This window comes from Camelina sativa, chromosome 17 (genome assembly GCF_030686135.1).
Source record: "Camelina sativa cultivar CO46 ecotype springtype chromosome 17, ASM3068613v1".
Taxonomy (NCBI): domain Eukaryota; kingdom Viridiplantae; phylum Streptophyta; class Magnoliopsida; order Brassicales; family Brassicaceae; genus Camelina; species Camelina sativa.
The window spans coordinates 5,116,166-5,134,502 of NC_141896.1; the positions used below are offsets into that span (position 1 = coordinate 5,116,166).

The following is an 18,337-nucleotide window of genomic DNA, read 5'->3' on the forward strand; positions in this document are numbered from 1 at the left end:
ATAAGGACGAATACAATTGCTTTCCTTATGAAAGAAAACTTTTCTAGTTTACATTCTTGATCTAATCCTTTGTATAATGGTAAAAGAATCTTCTTCTTTTTTTGTGCACACACAAATACATAAAATTAAAAACATTTTTTTTTTTAGTTTTTTACTATATTAATGATTTATTCTAGATAACACGGCGTTAGTACAAATAGAAAATTACAGTTCTAATTTCCGGACCAAACTCTCTTTTATTTTGTTACAGTTCTAATTTGCAGACCAAACTCTTTTCTTGTTTTGTTTTTACAGTTCCAATTCGGAGACCAAACTCTTTTTGCTTTTGACATTTGTACCCAGTTCTCTCTCTTCCAGCTAAGCAGGAAAACATAAATAATCAAATCCAACTTTTTTTATTTATAAATATACATTTTCTCGGTGTTATAAATATAATAAACACATTGGCTCTTTCTCGTGTCATCAAATCTCATTAAGAAAAGAAAAAAAAAAAGAAAAAACTCGAAAACGAAAAAAAAAAAATGGCGAGCTCAGAAGCTCTCTTGCCAATCTCCGCCAGAGAAGAAGAGCCATCATGTCCGTACACGAAATTACCCGACGGGTCAAGATCCGACCCGGAAACCCATCCCCGGAGAAGAAGACCATATAAAGGTCTCCTCGCCGTCTCATTCGGGCTTTTGCTCATAGCCTTCTACGTCGCTCTTATCGCCACACAAGACGGATCTAGATCCAACGAAGCTGCGAATGCGACCGACGAAACAGAGAAGACAACGTCGTCGTCGTCACGTGCACGTCTTGCTGGTGTGTCGGAGAAAAGCAATGATGGGTTGTGGAAACTTTCCGGTGGTCAGAACACGCCGGCGTTTGAATGGAACAACAGTATGTTGTCGTGGCAACGAACGGCGTTTCATTTCCAGCCTGAGGAAAACTGGATGAACGGTACGCAATTTCTTTTAATTTTTTTTTTTAAAATCCATAATAATAATTTATTGATTTTAATTATTTTAATTTGAGCAAAAGAAGAAAGAAATTAAAGTATATTACTCTTTTTTATTTTGTTACAAATTCATAGTATATTCATTCTTCCTTTTTTCATGTTATCTGAGAGAGATAATGTTAAATCCATATTCTTATTTCTAAATTATGCAATATTCAAATCCAGTGAGATGCTCAAATCAATGTTGTTTAGGGAATTACAACTCTAATATTTTTCTTGTTTCTTGTTTTGTTTCCCTTTATCCAATATGGTGTTGCTGCTCTATGGAAAACTTGGGATTCTTATCTTTCTGCAGATCCTAATGGTAAGTTTACTTTCCTTTTATTGGTTCTGAATTTTCATGTTTTAAGAAATTGAATTCCTTTTAGATCCCGTTTATTTTGGTATATATATGTTTTTTTTCTTTCTAATGTTAAATATGAAAAAATAAAAAACTTATAAGAAATAATTGGAGCGACAAAAAGTAGTAGAACACAGAACAACATATCACACAATTCACGTTGTAATCAATGTTAATGTCAGCCAATAAAAGATACAGTATTATTTAATAACTAAAAGTCTAAAAAGCTAAAAAGTTGACAGACAAAATCAGAACAGAGTTACCTCACAACCAATTGTATAATTAAATAGTAGTATTATTATTTAGTTTGAATTCTATTTTGCCAGTTTGCTGTACCTTACAATTTACAACTAAAAAGGTTAAAAATGTTTGCAGACAACATCAGAACAGAGTTACCTCACAACCAATTGCAAATTTATTTTAGTTAAGAACATTATTTTGCCAGTTTGTAGTAACCCACGTGGGATTTACCACATGCTAAAAAGATATGTACAAATCATTGGTTGCCATAGAAAAGTAATCTTGATTGTATAAAGTGGGTCCTTGTGAATGCAAAGTTTGGATACTGTCTCAAATTGGATAAAGCCAGTGGGGTATGTTATGTATACAAAAATATGCTCTTTCGAGTTGGTACCTTAAACTTTCTTATATACTGTCAGAGTCCCCAGTATTTCTGAGTTATTCTCATTTAAACCCCAGTAAAATTAAATTAAATGTTTTACATTGTGTACAGGTCCATTGTTCTACAAGGGATGGTACCATTTCTTCTACCAATACAACCCAAACGCAGCCGTATGGGGTGATATTGTTTGGGGTCACGCCGTGTCTAGGGACCTTATCCATTGGGTCCATTTGCCCTTAGCTATGGTCGCTGATCAATGGTATGACTCCAACGGTGTCTGGACCGGCTCAGCCACAATCCTCCCCGATGGCTCTATAGTCATGCTCTACACCGGTTCCACCGACAAAGCCGTGCAGGTATGTACCCCGAAAATGTTCCAACTTACATTTTACTATTTAAAATTTTAAATTGTTGGAACAAGATAAAAAATAACACTACTGAAACAATATATTCGTAATAAAATAAACATGTGATAGTGTCAAATGTCAATCATTTTAATTAGTTGGACTAATAGTGGAGTTAATACGTTTATAGCCAGATTTTTGGTATGTTAGTTAGATATTGAACATGTAAATTAGGTTTAATGATCTAATCAATGATCTTCATATAATGTTTTTAGGTGCAAAACCTTGCCTACCCTGAGGACCTCAACGACCCACTTTTGTTGAAATGGGTCAAGTTCCCTGGAAATCCGGTTCTAGTACCTCCTCCCGGTATCCTCCCCAAGGACTTCCGTGACCCAACGACTGCGTGGAAAACACCCGAAGGAAAATGGCGGATCACCATTGGTTCCAAGATCAACAAGACCGGAATTTCACTTGTGTACGACACGACCGACTTTAAAACATACGAGAAACTTGACTCGTTGTTGCACGGAGTTCCCAACACAGGGATGTGGGAGTGCGTTGACTTTTACCCGGTATCTAAGACCGCGAGGAAAGGGCTTGACACATCGGTCAACGGACCGGATGTGAAGCACATCGTGAAGGCTAGCATGGACGACACAAGGTTCGACCATTATGCCGTAGGCACGTATTTCGAATCAAACGGAACATGGATCCCGGATGATCCTAGTATTGATGTTGGGATGAGTTCTAGTTTAAGATATGATTACGGAAAGTTCTATGCTTCAAAGACGTTTTACGACCAGAACAAGGGTAGAAGAATCTTGTGGAGTTGGATTGGTGAATCTGATAGTGAGGCTGCTGATGTACAAAAGGGTTGGTCTTCTGTTCAGGTATGTTTTGTTTCCTTGACGTTATGTAATGTCAAAGTTAGGTTTTTCATAGTAGTTGCTTGTAATCCAAGTTTCTGATATTTTTTGTTGATACGATGATCAGGGTATTCCAAGAACCGTTGCCCTCGACACAAAGACAGGGAAGAACTTGGTCCAATCCCCAGTGGAAGAAATCAAATCTCTTAGACTAAGCAGCAAGAAATTCGATCTCGAACTCAGTCCCGGGTCTGTCATACCTGTCGATGTAGGTACCGCGACTCAACTCGACATCGAAGCAGAATTTGAAATCAAGAAAGAGTCTCTCGACAAATTCTTCGGAGACGCTTCAGTGGTGGCTGAGGCTGAGGAATTCAGCTGCGAGAAAAACGGAGCTGGCTCCACCGTCCGTAATGCGTTAGGGCCATTCGGATTCTCGGTTCTCGCCACTGAGAGCTTGTCTGAGCAAACACCGGTTTACTTCTATATAGCCAAAGGAAAAGATTCAAAACTCAAAACTTTCTTCTGCACAGACACCTCAAGGTATATATCAATTTCTCTTTATAAACTACAACAACTTTTTGTATCCAACCATAATATAGGGTTGAAAACAACATTTTACTATGACTACAGGTCATCTGTTGCAAACGATGTCATCAAACCAATATACGGTAGCGTCGTACCAGTCCTAAAAGGAGAGAAACTAACCATGAGAATTTTGGTGAATTTACTTTAACCATTCTTTGATATCTTATTTATTCATTAACACAAAATAATATACACTTGAATTTATATGTTTGTTCTTTAAATTTCAATAGGTGGATCATTCAATAGTAGAAGCATTCGGACAAGGTGGAAGAACATGTATAACATCAAGAGTATATCCAACAACAGCAATCTACGGAGCAGCGAAGCTCTTCGTGTTCAACAACGCTCTTGATGCAACTGTTACTGCCTCGTTTAAAGTCTGGCAAATGAACAGTGCTTTTATTCATCCTTACTCTGAGGAAGCTGTCCGTGCTCTCACCCGCACCTGATTATATTTTTTACTCCTTCCCCCCCAACCCTCATTTTTTAGATTTATCTGTAATAATTTTTTTTTTTTGGTCAACATATCTGTAATAAATTATGTTTTCTTATTTTGTTCTCTTCTCAATTTAGCCGTTTTAATTAATATTTTTATTTGATATATCATTCATCATGTAAGAAAAAAGAGCACTGAAACATCATTGTAACGAATTTACAATTTTGGATAAATAAATTTTTTTTTTCTTTAATCGAGGTTTTTATTTAATAAATAAATGAAACCTTCGGGATAGGTCAGAGGGTTTCGAGAACAGAGTCTGTTTGGCTTCATCATCGTCTGAGACTGGTTCGTCTTCTTATCATTGCAATGTGTTCTCTTCTTCAGTATTTCTCCACTACAGCAATATCATTCAGAACCCAAAAGTACGTAAATAGCCCTCAGGTTCATCGCTTATCTCTCGTTGGAACCCGTAATTATCCTCAAGCGTTGAGGGCAACTTCGTCAATTGATGAAATCCCTCCTAATGCTGTTCGCCGGAAAAAAGACCAGAACTGGAGAGGTGGGTTCAGTCTCGGCGTAGATTTAGGTTTATCTCGAACAGGAATCGCTATTAGTAAAGGCTACTCCGTTAAACCTCTCACGGTAAAACTTCGAAAACTTCTCTCGCGCTCGTTGCGTTTACGGTTTAATGGAAATTGAATAGTGAATTTGGGTATATATATGATTAGGTTTTGAAATCGAGAGGACAAAAGCTTGAGACTAGGCTATTAGAAATAGCAGAAGAAGAGGAGGTTGATGAATTCATAATTGGGTTGCCGAGATCTTCTGATGGGAAAGAAACGGTTCAGTCGAACAAAATCCGTTCTGTTGCTGGACGTCTTGCTGTTCAAGCCGCTGAGAGGTGATGAAGCACACTCACACACTTACATGATACACATACAAGCATACTCAAAGTGGTAAATTTCTTGGCTTTTTTTGGTCAGGGGTTGGAGAGTTTATGTATTTGATGAACATGGGACAACATCAGAAGCTTCAGACCGAATGATTGTAATGTTAGTCTCTCTGTTCTTTGGTTTTAGCAAAAAGATTGAACCTTTGTGTGTGAATTGTTGTTTGAACATTCTATTCTTCTATCAGGGGACTCAGCAAGAGTGAGAGACAGAGCAGATCAGATGCATACGCTGCTGTGGTAATGCTATGAGAACATGACGATCTTTTGAGTTCTTAAACTGTGACTACTATGGTTTTTAATGTATCTTATGTTACAGATATTGTTAGAGAGGTATTTCTCTACACAAGGTCTAGGAGCTGAGATCATACTTCCCAAGAGTTTAGAGCTTCAAGAGAAGATCAAGAACGGTGCATCTGTAGACCCTGACTTTAATCCGGACAAGCTTGAAGAGTATTACACATTCTAAACTTAGTTTGCTTTGTGGAATTCTTGCTATTTTAATGATCAGTATAGGATTACAACGATTGTGTATGACCTTGTTAGTCCACATGGCTGACAGTTTTGTTAAAATCAAACGAAAAGATCCGATTTTTTTGTGTGTTCCCTCTGCTTTTATGTTGTGTGTCCTCAGAACAGAGTTAAGTGAAATTGTATGCAAGACTTGGGAAGTTTTGAAACTAAGAAGCCAAGAACAAAACAGGAGTTACAAAAGTGACTTACGTGTGCACACCTTACCCAAGCAAAGTGGATAAAGTTGGAAATATCAGTCACACGTGCCAGATTCATCTCTTCTTCCACAGAGTGTTGAATGTAACATTTCGAGTTCTACTCTTTGCAAAAGTTTAGACCTTTAACAATGGCTTTCTCTTCACTCTCTCCTCTACCTATGAAGTCACTTGACATTTCAAGATCCTCATCTTCTGTCTCAAGATCTCCGTACCATTTTCAGAGATACCCATTGAGACGTCTACAGCTAAATGCTCGTTCAAATTCAGAAATCAGAGATTCATCAAACACTAGGTGAGGACTCGAATACTTCTCCACTAGCAAACGTAGAGTCTCAATGTTTTTTCTTGTTTTCTCAGTTTCGGATTCATAGAAACTTATTACTGTTCTTCCGAAAAGGGAAGGTTGTTGTTCCAGCGTAGAATCAAACACGTGGAAGAGGATCTTATCCGCAGCAATGGCGGCTGCGATTATCGCCTCGAGCTCCGGCCTGCCGGCCATGGCAGAGCTTAACAAGTTCGAAGCCGATACACGTGGCGAGTTCGGGATTGGTTCGGCTGCTCAGTTCGGTTCTGCTGATCTCAGGTATCAGATTGTGTTCCTTGACTTAAAAAGTTCGTTTGTCATTGATGGTGAAAAGTTCGCTGAAATGAGCACTGTTTGTATTGCAGCAAAACAGTTCACTCCAATGAAAATTTCAGGTAACGTTTTTGTTTTTTGACTTTTGTTGGGGAATGGAGATTGGAATGAACATGATAAAGTTCAAAGATTCGATCTTTAGGAAGTAAAAGATTTGAGTTATGCTCAAGTTTTAAAACTAATGAAATTTTGAACCAACAAAAACATCAGTCTGAAGAAGCAACTGAAGAAGCAAGATTTTTGTTCTAATTGTGTGTAGTGGCTTTACTGATTATTGCAGAAGAGCCAACTTCACTTCTGCAGACATGAGAGAGTCTGATTTCAGTGGTTCTACCTTCAATGGTGCGTATCTTGAAAAAGCAGTTGCATACAAAGCTAACTTCTCAGGTTAGTCTCTTTCAACTATGCTATCACATACCTTCTCTTTGCAATGATGATGGATTTATGGTATTAGAATTATGAAAAAGAACAACTTCCACAAATCATAGTCTATTGTTCACATGTACCCTTTTACTAAACTTCCTTGAATCTCACTTTCCTTTGCGTCCACATATAATTTGAGATAGTCTCGAATCCAGTAACAATTACTCTATATGTTACATTCTTAGATCCATTTAGATTAGGTCTTTCATCTTTGATATGTCAACCTTTTTGCGAGCATTTAGGACCCTGGAGATGTCTATCTTTAATTCCTTAAAACGTTCTCCAAGAACTTCACTATGTACATAGTGACACCCTCCAGTAGATTCAACGTCAGAGTTTTCAAATATTGAATTAGCCTTAGACATCTGAGATTTGAGTACTTGATTTTATTCCACCTTTTTGCCTCACAAAAATCTGGCATGTATCTATGAACAGAAACAGTTCTTTGGAAAGAAATAGATACTGTAACTACTTGCGCCAATTCTTGAAAGGATTTATATACTTAATGAGGGAAAATTTTCATTCACAATAATTCTTCTCGTGTACCTTAATCTTAATGCGTGGTTCATGTTTATGAAAGCTGTGAATTTCAATGGCAGGTGCTGATTTGAGTGATACATTGATGGACCGCATGGTAAACATTATACACTATACACCATGCTTTGTAACATATATATACTTGCATACGAGCTCGTTTGTCTTTCGGTTAAAGCTTGATTCTTTCCTGGCGACTTTAGGTGCTAAATGAGGCAAATCTGACAAATGCTGTGCTGGTCCGATCGGTGCTAACCAGAAGTGACCTCGGTGGTGCCAAAATCGAAGGTGCCGATTTTAGTGATGCTGTGATTGACCTTCTTCAAAAACAGGTGACGTTGTTACTTAATACCATATTACATTAATCCATCTCTTCCACTATCAAAAACTGAAAAAGCCATTTACAACTAGTTTTAATTTCTTGTATAGGCTCTGTGTAAATACGCAAACGGGACTAACCCATTGACCGGAGTGGACACGAGGAAGAGCCTTGGTTGCGGTAATAGCCGGAGGAATGCATATGGCTCGCCTTCTTCTCCTCTTCTCAGTGCACCACCTCAACGTCTGCTCGGCCGTGATGGATTCTGCGATGAAAAGACCGGACTCTGTGATGCCAAGTAGTTTCACTATGTTATAAATCATGTGTGATTACAATGCCATATATAGCATTTGTATCTTTATATGTTATGCAACGTATGTTGATAGGAGTATTGAATTGTAAATGACTGGAAAGAAAGAAAAAAGAACTTAAAGATTACACTGAAGAAAAGGAGATAATGATCAGTTTTGTCTCGTAAGACAAAAGATATTAAAAAGCCTGTTTAACCGGTGAATGTCTCTACCTAGGTTGTCCCCTAGCCCTTTGTCAGATCAGTATTTTTAAATAACTGATTACTTTTAGTACTACATAATTTTTGCAATAGTTTTCTTTCAAATGGTTAACACTTAGCACAAGCTTAGCAGTTGAATAAATAATTACTTCAAAATTAGTTAAATAAATCATTAGTGTGTCAATGGTCTTGGGATTTGTGGCTTAGATGAAAAGGTAGAAATACACTGATGATGATACATCACATGCTATTGTCTAGTATTATGCTTCCTTCGCTCCCTATTTGTTACTCAGGATTCAAGGTCGGTATCGACAAGTATTGGTGATCAATTTAACTCTTAGGAATTGATAATTACTCCTTCTGTATTAAAATACTTGATGTTCTAGAATTTTTACATGAATTAAGAAAAACATTTAATTTCTAGTAATAAATATATTATTTATTTATAATAACATATTTTCATAATTATTAACCAATAATATTTCATCAAACTTTTAAATTCTCATTTAATGATTCTTGAAATTTGCAATTTCTTAATATTAATTGATAAAGATATACAAAAAATCATTCTTTGTGATAAAAGAAAAAATACTAGAACATCAAGTATTCTAGGGAGTATTAGTTTTTGTTTATAATATTCGCCGGTAATAAAAAGAAATTGTTGTGGCCAGTATCCAAAACCAAACTTCTCTGGACCGTGTTTGTCAACCCCAAAGAGCACGCCCAAATCATTATGTTCCTTGTACCAAATTAAATGCGGAAGATTTTCGATCATATTTTCTAATGCAAAAAAGTTGTTTTCTTAAAAAAACCAATATTTGATAATAATGAAATAATATTTGTCGCGCCATTCGTTAAATATCTTGTCGATAGCGATGGAGTGTTTAGTTGTTGAGTGTCAAGAAGAACTATATTTGGTCCTATATATATATACTGTATGCAACATAGTATAAGACAACCATAATTATGATGAATCAATTGTGGCATTGTGTTGATGATCGGTTAACAGAATTTTGAGTCGTCTAAGTTAATTCATGTTTTAATCTTTAATTACAAATTATATTGGATCGCAGTAGTTTTATTAAAAAATAAGTTTCCCATCCAAGTAAATTATAATCTACGGTTTCTTTTTGTGCCGACCTTGAATCAAACACAATAATTACAAAATTCTTCATGAGAAAGTACATGCTTTAGCTTCTTCTTTCTTGTGACCAGATGAAAGAAAGAAAAAAAAGGTTCTTCTTTCTTTTTCCACTGCTTGTCTCTATATAACATAATCTTGACACCAGCCAACAACATGTCATTAAAAACTATGTATGTCCTTCAACGCTACATTCTTCTCCTTCTTTCGTTTTCACTATTCATGGCTATACATATTCTTCAAGCTTTCTTGGTGTAACTATGCTCAAGAACACAATTCCGGTAAGTCGCTAGCTAGTCTAACTTTTATGTAGTATATTTTTTTTCTTCTAAATTTGCTATATATGCTTATGACCTGTGTAGATTGTGTGTATATTACTATTGTACATATATAATAAATACATAATTCATGCATAGTTGTCCAAAAATATGAAATTCAATTATCTGAAATTTGTTATATTAAAAGTGAACACATCTAAAATAACAAATTGAGAGGTGGATATATTACAGAGAGAATAATACATAGATAAATTTGATGTAGATAGCTTTTTCTTTGTTAGTGTTTGAGTATATATATATATATATATATATATATATATATATATATATTTATTTCGCTAGAAGATTATCTAAAAACAAAAATAGGAAGAGACAATTGTTATTGTTATTAAAAAAAATATTGAAGTTACATTTAGATTAGAGTTTACATATGGTTAATCATATTGAGTACATGCATAGATAAGAAATGTTTATATGCATATAAAATAAGTTCAATAATGTAGTAAGAATCAAAGCAAACATAAATCTGTACCATCATCATCTACACTTGATTAGTACTGTGTTCGTGTGTACGTATATTATATATATTTATATGCATTAATATGAGATAATATTCTTTCTGCTCACTTCCATAGATCAATCTGACAACTAGAAGAAGTAGAAGCTGCATATTCTTCTCCCATGTCTGAAACCCTTTTTGGATCTTTTTCTTCATCAACTTGGTACTCAGCATTGCCTGTTTCCTTGGCATTGTTCTGTAGAGAAGCAGAAGCTGTGGCGGCCTCCTCGTTGCTGAGCTGAGAAGCAACAAATTTATCGAGAACTCTCCAGTCTGTGACTTGGTCCATCACTTGCTCGTTGCCGCTGTTCATGTATAGAGAGCTGAAGCTCTGATTCCCTTGATTTAGTTGTTCCTCATGGGCGATATTTGATTGCTGCAAGTTAGCATTATGGCTCGAGTTATTATTGATGTTGCTTGTTCCGTAAGGAAGAGAGTTGCAATTACTGTTATCTTGTTGAATCTTAGGACTTTCTAGCTGAGGAAGTTGGAAGAATGATAAATGAGATTCACCAAGAAGATTATTTTGTTGTACCATGTGGTTGTAGTGTAGTTCTAGCTCTTGCTTGCATTGCAAGTTAGGGTTGTTGAGAGCGTAGGCAGATGCATTGAGTCCGTATGGCATATGCTGTTGGTGCTCGTGCTGTTGCTGATGATGATGATTGGGGAGAATCCGTCGTTGACCATTCGTCTCGAGCTCGGAGGCCATAAAAGAAAGTTGATCATCGTACCAATGTGAAGGCGATGAGTCGTAGTCTCCCATTCGTCTAACTGCAGCCAGTCTCTTCTTGAAAACCCTACACACAACCCATCCTTCTTCCTACACCCCAAATATCATATAATGAGATCACTTATATTAGTTTTAGGAGATGATATATAGTTTGAGATTGTTGTTTAGCGTAAGACCCAAATAAATTGTAAAGAGAAGTTACATTTTAGGGTTGACATATAAATACCTGAGGAGTTCCGTTTTCATCGGTTTCTAAGCGGTATTCGTGCATGATCCAATCGGACTTTTGTCCATTCGGGGCTCTTCCCTTGTAAAACACAAGTGTTTTCCTCATACCAATAAGACTATGCCTCAAATATATAGCCTTATCTCTTCCAGTGGCTTTCCAAAACCCTGCTTTTGTCGCTCTATTGGTTCGAGTCCCTGTGGGATACTTCTTGTCTTTATGGCTAAAGAAGTACCAATCACTCTGCTCTTCATGCCCAATTTTGCATAACTCTATTTCCACAAAAGAATTATAAACACATTTTAAAAACTTTCCTTAGTTAGAAACTTGAATTTAAGGATCAAAGGATAAAGATGATGGGATTGAGAAAACCTTGAAGATCCCATGGCTCAATCTTGTAAAGATCAATGTCTTTTATGAAATCGATTTCTATTCTCTTTGATGCGACTTTTTTCCTCAGGTAGTAGTCTACAAGTTCTTCGTCAGTTGGGTGAAATCTAAAACCCGGAGGAACGTGGGAAAATGAATTCATCTTTTAGTCTTCTTGATCGATGATAACCTATAAAATCATTAAGTTACGAACATAAGATAATGTTACAGCGCTTGACATCGAATAAAAAGAAGGTAATGTTATAGCTAGTTACATTTATTACATAATGCGATTTGTCTGTGTTGGTTTATTTCAACATAAACATATGATTAATTAGTTAGTTACACATCTAATCATCTTATAGTTAGTGAAAATCGACAGAACTATCGTACGTTATCCATTTATTTGTTACAAGAAATAGTTTTTGTTACATCTAACTATCTAAATATGTGAAGATTAGTTAGTTTCTGTAAGAATAGCTAAATGCATTTATTTAGAATCATAGTATAGAATTGAAATTTCCGAAACTGAAATCAGTATATTAATTTAGCGGAACAATACATATATATGATTATAGTTAAATTGTTATAGTTAGATGCATGAATTACAAACAATACTAGATCGATTAATCAAATTTAATTTATGCCTATTTATTACTTCACTTGTATAAAACCATATTGGATTTTTTCCCCATATATATAAGCAACCAAAGTAATTACAGAAGAAGAAGAGAATAACAATCTATTAGAGATGATTACCCATCTCAAGAGATTCATCTTTTAGATTAATATATAGAATTTTAATAAACCTTCTAATTACCTCAGCCAAAAACCCCAACTCGATCTACTTATTTGTTTATTTATAAAATTAATAATTAGGTTCTTACATAATATTTTTGCTTTGCTTGTAATATCAGCAACATTGATGAGTATGATGAGTATGATGAGATGATGATGATGATTATGATGATGATCAAGGTGATTAATGAAGATGGTGATCAAGGATGATCTTAAAGCAAAAACTTTTACCTAAAGAAGAAAAAACACCCAAAAATATTTGTAAAGGGGACGATCGGAGATTCAATAAAAAGTTGACATAAAACTAGGGTTTTACCTGAAGAAATTCTAGATACAAGATGATCCAGCTGAAACTTTTTGAACAGCTTCTAACAAAGCTTTATGTTTCGGCTATTGTATGATCCTGTCGTTCTTGTTATCAGAAGAGTTTGAATTGACACTTTCACCACAAGACTAGAGAGAGAAAGAGAGATCCTTGAAAGACCAAAGACTGGACAAGATTTGACAGTGCTCCTCGGGAATAGGTTACTGGAAAGAGGTCAGATCCCGAGAGAGAGAGAGAGAGGGAATGATAGAAAGAATGGGAAAAGAGAAAGAGAGTAGGGTTATATAAAGAAGATCAATCGAGGAAGAAAAGAAAGAGAGAGAGCACACAAAACACAAATCAAAAGATGAAATCGTGTCCTAATAATCTATTATATTTTCCTTTCTTTCTCTCTCTTTCTTTCCCTTTCAATCATAGCATCTCTCTCTTGTGAGTCCTTTTGAACCTAGAGAGAGAGAGAGAAAGAAACTTTATTTGTTGCAAAAGCTTCGGGGGGAGAAGAGAGAGGAGGATAAAGAAGTCAAGTAAGATTTAGAGAGAGACAGAGAGAGGTGGCAACATCCATTACCACCCACCAGCTCTTGATGGATATGCTTGATCATCAACATTAAGGTTCTTCTTTTTTTGTCCTCGCATTAAGGTTAATTTGTTGGTTTTATTTTGGACTTCTTTTTTTGTGCTAATTGCTAAAGGATGTCAAATATCCTTTACTAAAAGTAACTCAACTAGCTAGAATTCCCAACGATATTGCTGGTTTGATGGTAGGTTTGGGAGAAAAACTTTGTTGATAGCACACACAACACTATCATATTATCGAGAGATATATAATATTAAGGTTGAGGATAATATAGTTATAAGTTTTCAGTGCTTCATATGAGTTTAATACATTCAGAACAAACAGTGTAACCCCACCAATAATGTGAATTACTTGGTTTTCATTTTTTTGCTCTCAATTTTTTGTTATTGTGTGTGTGAAATAAAATTGTTTATGTTTATATTGAAATAGACAAAAATATATACAGTATATACATCCTTGCATTCACATAATCATTCTGATGAAACGAAAAATGTGGAGACATACCAAAAATATAAATTGTATGTATCTTCTTGAAGAATAACCTGCAAAATAAGTTTATATATAAGATATTTTTTAAAAAGTAATTATTACTGTCTATATACATTATTACATATGTGAATAGTTTTCACGTTTGGGAACTTCAAAAGTAACCATAGACAGATACCCACTTCCTTTTTGGTCGAATTGACTAGATAAAAAGATTCATCTTATTAAACTACTTAACTATTTTGAGCATATAGAAAATTAATAAATAATCATCTAAAGTCTTAACTTGAACTTTTTAAATCAAAGTTTTTGGTCACTGATTACCTTTTTCAATCCAAAGATAATAAGTTTGTCATAACATGAAGCCTAGTTGCCAATATATATACTGCTATAACAATATGAATAAAAAGGAGCAAAAATACACATAATGATGTATATGACACCTAAATCCAACTAATGATCCAGAGAAGTTACAAGTTGCTATGTAAAGTTTGAAGTAACAAAAGAGAATACATGCAACGAAAAGTTAGTGTTAAATGAATCCTTCAAAGATCTTTAGAGTAGTGTGTGAGAATATTCAGAGAAAAAAAAAAACTGAAAACAAAGTTTTTTATACATAGCCTGAATTGTAAAAAGAAAACGCGTTCTGTGTATGTATATGTGTAGGTACCATAAGATATTTCTATTTATAAAATTTTACATGAAAAAACCAAAAAAAAAAAACGGAATGATGTGATGACGTGGCGGGAGGTGGTCCGGCGTGGAGTGAGTCATCGATGATTTTGCTGTTGGCAGGCCGGTTGGTCACATGGACCCCATCCCGTTATACCGTTCTTCTTCTTTATTTTCTGTTTTTTTTTTTTGGCTTTTAATTTTGTTTACTTGATCTTACAGTGAATAATCTCATTCTGTAACTTAAATATGATGATCTTTCTTTTAAAAAAAAAAAATTACACAAACGAATTTTGCTTCTTCGCGAAACTTTTTCGAGTACTATCCAAAACTTTTCTTTTTGTTTTCTTATAACTAATTCATAGTTTTGTTTTTTTTTTTATCATTTAAAACGTTTAGCAATCTAGAAAGAGATACAATAGTATAGGTGTTAACAACAACAACAACAACAAAAAATCAAGAAATGAAGAAATTCATATCCCACATGAAAAATCCATAAAAAAATTCGTGACTTTAAGCCATCATCACTTGCTTCAACTAAAAAACTTCTATATATATGCATGTGATTATTATCAATATGTGAATTGAACAGTATACATCTGTATACTATGATTTCTATCCCGATTTAGAAAATTTTATACGAACTTTTTATTTGCTGACTTATCAAACATAATTTTCTTGCATATATATACTCCTTCTAGATTGTTCTAACACTAATCTGTGAATGTAATGTATATAAGTTGTAAGTCTGATTCTGATCATTCTCTAAAGATTTTAATCCCATTCTCCAAAAGGCTAGATGCCAATAATTTCCCAACCATCGTCACATTACATTCATATATATTTGAAACGATAATATAAATATAACAAACAAAACTGATTTCCCTATTAACTACATCAGTTTTTTTTCCCGACCCCTATTATATCAATATCGTGTAATCATTTAACTAATTAACTAACCAACTAACAGGATAATGTTTTTAAAATACATATTAGGTAAGTTATATTTAGAATATAGGTATAGTTTGTGTTTAGGTTAGTTCATCAAATATCGGATGGTTATGCGGCTGATGTTTGGGACTTCAGGGCAAAGATTTGGTGTCTAAAAAATTAATCACACATACATAAACTACAATAAAGAATTACAAAAAAAAAAAGTAGTATGAGAGGAAATTGGATATAGATTTCGTTTTAATATTTTTCTTTTTGCTTTTGTGTGTTGTTGAAACGAAGCATAGAAGTGAAGCAAAAGTAAAGACCGTGATCCCCAAAAGTGTCGTTTTTGGTCCCACTTCGCCTCTTGTCCATTACCTATTTGATATTGAGATTAAATTATTATTAGTATTCTATACTTTTGTTATTTAATATTCGATATGTATGCAAAACCATATATTTTCTGTGGTTTATATATTTTCTATAATCCTTCGATCTCTGGGTTTTTTTTTTTTGGTTATAAAATGTTGGTTGCAAAATGACAAAACCATGGTCAATCAAATAAAGATGTGGGACACAATTGCTTTTGTTAGTAAGTATATATTAGAATGACTCTGAATACAAATTCTCGTCTTACATGAGTATGTAATAAGAAAAGACTGTTAAAATATCTGCATTCTCGCCATGCCATAGTACCAACCAGTTCTTAAGCAAATCTTGCATACTAAAAACAAAGTGTTTCTAGTTCTCTAGTTGATTACTAGAATATAATGGTCGGAATTGAGGCATAAATGACATTCTCATTAATCAAATCTTTTGTTAAATATACTACTAATTATCAGTATTGGATTGGTGAATGGTGAGCTCTCATTGGACCACCTAACATTTTTTGGATATTAAAATAAGAATAAAATAATACTTTCATTACTTGTAGAATCCAAAATTATACGTTACAATTAACCCACAAAATGGTTGATATAATACTTTTTAGTTTTCACATAGATCCTGCTGAAATTGCAAGTTACCACTATGTATAAATAATAATTCGGGATTCTAGAAGAAGAATCTCCATGAATACAAAAATTGATAGATTTTTTTTTCTTTAATAAAAATTGGATTTATGTTAACATTTTCAATTGAGTGTATAAAAACCTTGAAGACAACTAATTATACTATCCTATATACGCATGGGCCAAGGTGGCATACATTTTCTTATAAAAATAGAAAAAATCGAGCACCCTTCTAAAATTTTCCGGCCTGCTACAATATACTGTATTATCTTAGAACCAACAATGATGATCATGACACATTTAAGTAATTAAGGCCTAAGAAAAATATTTTAATATTTACATATATATAGTATATGATCGAAACTAAATGAACGGTCCAAGTCGAAGGCTTTCTTTAGTTCTAGGGCTCTAGAGGGAATTTACGCATGAGTCGTGTTGTAAATCCATTTGATGAGAATACATATTTCTTCACAACTTGTCCCATAACCCTAATCATTACGAGAAGCCCTAAGAATTAAACCACGTGGGAAAGTTTGTTCCTTTTGTCAGTTTCTTGTCCCATGAGAAAAACTTGTTACATGTGAAAACACTTGTCAAAGAATCTACCATCCTACTTAATGTTTGGTTTGATTTTACAGTTACCAATAGTGATGATGTACAGGCAGTACAGCTAGCTAGCCAAAGGTCAGTATGTCAAATTGGTCTCGTTAGTTTTAGAATTTTAGGGAATTAGATTGAGCCGATTATTTTAGTTTTTAAAGAAAAAAAAAATCTCAACTTCAGATGACTCAGATCCGAATCATATTTATTTGAGTGTATTTGACCAATTTTCTTATAGAGTTGAGGCTGGTGAGACCAATTCCATATGTATGTATATATATTCAAAAAAAACTGGTAGCATGCAAGCTGACTGGAATGGCCCCAGAACTGAAATCAGATCAAGTGTAAATCTTGGAAAAAAAAACAAGATCAAACCTAGATCGATCCATGGAACCGATCGATTATGGCGTTATTGCCATGCCAAAACGAGCCCGGATTAAGTAATTCCATTATGACATTTTTTTTAATCAATAATTATGGTTATTTTCTATTGTATGTGTAAACTAGTGATCCAAAATGTCCGATGTGCTATAGAGTTTATAAAGGTACATTTTAGAGATACAACATATTTGCATGCAAACAAATAACATGGTGTCCTAATTCTGAATTATTTTTAATAATTTTTTTTTTGTTATGAGGGTCAAAATTAATACTGTATGTTAGTAATTAAAGAAGAAACTTTGAATATATATATATATACACATATATATAATCTATTGTGGTATTAGAGTTTGAAATAATTTATAGAAAATTTATGTTTAAGTATACTCTGTCCCAGTAAATAATATTTAGGCCCACCATGCACAATTTATATATATAATAAATAAAAACGCACAAAGTCTAATAACTAATTGCCCAATTTTTTTCTAAAATTCCTAATAATTAGTAAGCTAATTATCATTAATTATTAGACGTAACAATAGTTTAAATGCATGGCTTTAATCACTATATACCATGCACCAAACGACTAATTATTTCATGCCATATGAATCATTAAATAAGAAAATTTACTGGATGATGATCTCCAATTCGACGAATACTAACTCAACAAACATAACTAATAATGACCTTTAAATAGTTTTGAATTGATTTTAACTTTTTTGCCCAATTCAAGAGTAGAAACAGTAAACCGAATGAATGACAATTAGATATCTGAAAATTTAAAACTTTGGAACGGAGAACTGTTTTTTATTTGTAGGAACGATTTTGGAACATCATCATCAGCAAGCATATGGTTTATATATATGATATTTTTGTCAACATATACGCATACACTATATGAGTTGACTGTATCAGTATGTATGACTGTAAAAGTCAACCACTTTGCAAA

General features: G+C 34.0%; 4 protein-coding genes and 1 long non-coding RNA gene across 12 annotated transcripts; 4 read left to right on the forward strand and 1 right to left on the reverse strand.

Moving 5' to 3' along the window:
* Nucleotides 1-363: 363 nt before the first annotated feature.
* On the forward strand, nucleotides 364-4,449 carry LOC104755489 (acid beta-fructofuranosidase 4, vacuolar). 2 transcript variants are annotated; one of them, XM_087494623.1, is made up of 6 exons: nucleotides 364-939; nucleotides 2,071-2,315; nucleotides 2,579-3,196; nucleotides 3,300-3,715; nucleotides 3,806-3,893; nucleotides 3,991-4,449. In XM_087494623.1, exons 1-6 carry the CDS (start codon nucleotides 522-524, stop codon nucleotides 4,207-4,209), a joined length of 2,004 nt encoding a protein of 667 aa, XP_087350749.1. In that variant the 5' UTR covers nucleotides 364-521; the 3' UTR covers nucleotides 4,210-4,449. The 2 variants fall into 2 exon arrangements, with proteins under 2 accessions (XP_087350749.1, XP_087350750.1); XM_087494624.1 differs by having other exon boundaries at nucleotides 432-1,301.
* Nucleotides 4,450-4,460: 11 nt separating this feature from the next.
* On the forward strand, nucleotides 4,461-5,743 carry LOC104755490 (uncharacterized). Its single transcript, XM_010477886.3, has 5 exons — nucleotides 4,461-4,841; nucleotides 4,928-5,100; nucleotides 5,183-5,251; nucleotides 5,337-5,388; nucleotides 5,468-5,743. Exons 1-5 carry the CDS (start codon nucleotides 4,566-4,568, stop codon nucleotides 5,615-5,617), a joined length of 720 nt encoding a protein of 239 aa, XP_010476188.1. The 5' UTR covers nucleotides 4,461-4,565; the 3' UTR covers nucleotides 5,618-5,743.
* Nucleotides 5,468-8,242, forward strand: LOC104755491 (thylakoid lumenal protein TL20.3, chloroplastic). 4 transcript variants are annotated; one of them, XM_010477888.3, is made up of 7 exons: nucleotides 5,468-6,171; nucleotides 6,282-6,462; nucleotides 6,549-6,578; nucleotides 6,797-6,903; nucleotides 7,539-7,573; nucleotides 7,677-7,805; nucleotides 7,903-8,242. In XM_010477888.3, the coding sequence occupies exons 1-7, from the start codon at nucleotides 6,129-6,131 to the stop codon at nucleotides 8,092-8,094; spliced, it is 717 nt and encodes a 238-aa protein (XP_010476190.1). In that variant the 5' UTR covers nucleotides 5,468-6,128; the 3' UTR covers nucleotides 8,095-8,242. The 4 variants fall into 4 exon arrangements, with proteins under 4 accessions (XP_010476190.1, XP_087350755.1, XP_010476189.1 ...); XM_010477887.2 differs by having other exon boundaries at nucleotides 5,534-6,171; nucleotides 6,277-6,462; XM_087494629.1 differs by lacking the exon at nucleotides 6,549-6,578 and having other exon boundaries at nucleotides 6,277-6,472; nucleotides 6,776-6,903.
* Nucleotides 8,243-9,586: 1,344 nt separating this feature from the next.
* Nucleotides 9,587-11,379, forward strand: LOC147923341 (uncharacterized). Its single transcript, XR_015586529.1, has 2 exons — nucleotides 9,587-9,725; nucleotides 10,358-11,379. It is a non-coding gene; the product is annotated as an uncharacterized LOC147923341 (long non-coding RNA).
* LOC104755492 (NAC domain-containing protein 7-like) lies at nucleotides 10,092-13,131 on the reverse strand. Of its 4 annotated transcripts, XM_087494681.1 has the most exons (6): nucleotides 12,721-13,065; nucleotides 12,494-12,635; nucleotides 11,610-11,796; nucleotides 11,238-11,509; nucleotides 10,817-11,101; nucleotides 10,092-10,657 (listed from the first exon to the last, which is right to left on the reverse strand). In XM_087494681.1, the coding sequence occupies exons 3-6, from the start codon at nucleotides 11,767-11,769 to the stop codon at nucleotides 10,346-10,348; spliced, it is 1,029 nt and encodes a 342-aa protein (XP_087350807.1). In that variant the 5' UTR covers nucleotides 11,770-11,796; nucleotides 12,494-12,635; nucleotides 12,721-13,065; the 3' UTR covers nucleotides 10,092-10,345. The 4 variants fall into 4 exon arrangements, with proteins under 4 accessions (XP_087350807.1, XP_010476193.2, XP_010476192.2 ...); XM_010477891.3 differs by lacking the exon at nucleotides 12,494-12,635 and having other exon boundaries at nucleotides 12,721-13,131; XM_010477890.3 differs by having other exon boundaries at nucleotides 10,092-11,101; nucleotides 12,721-12,986.
* Between the last annotated feature and the right edge of the window lie 5,206 nt (nucleotides 13,132-18,337).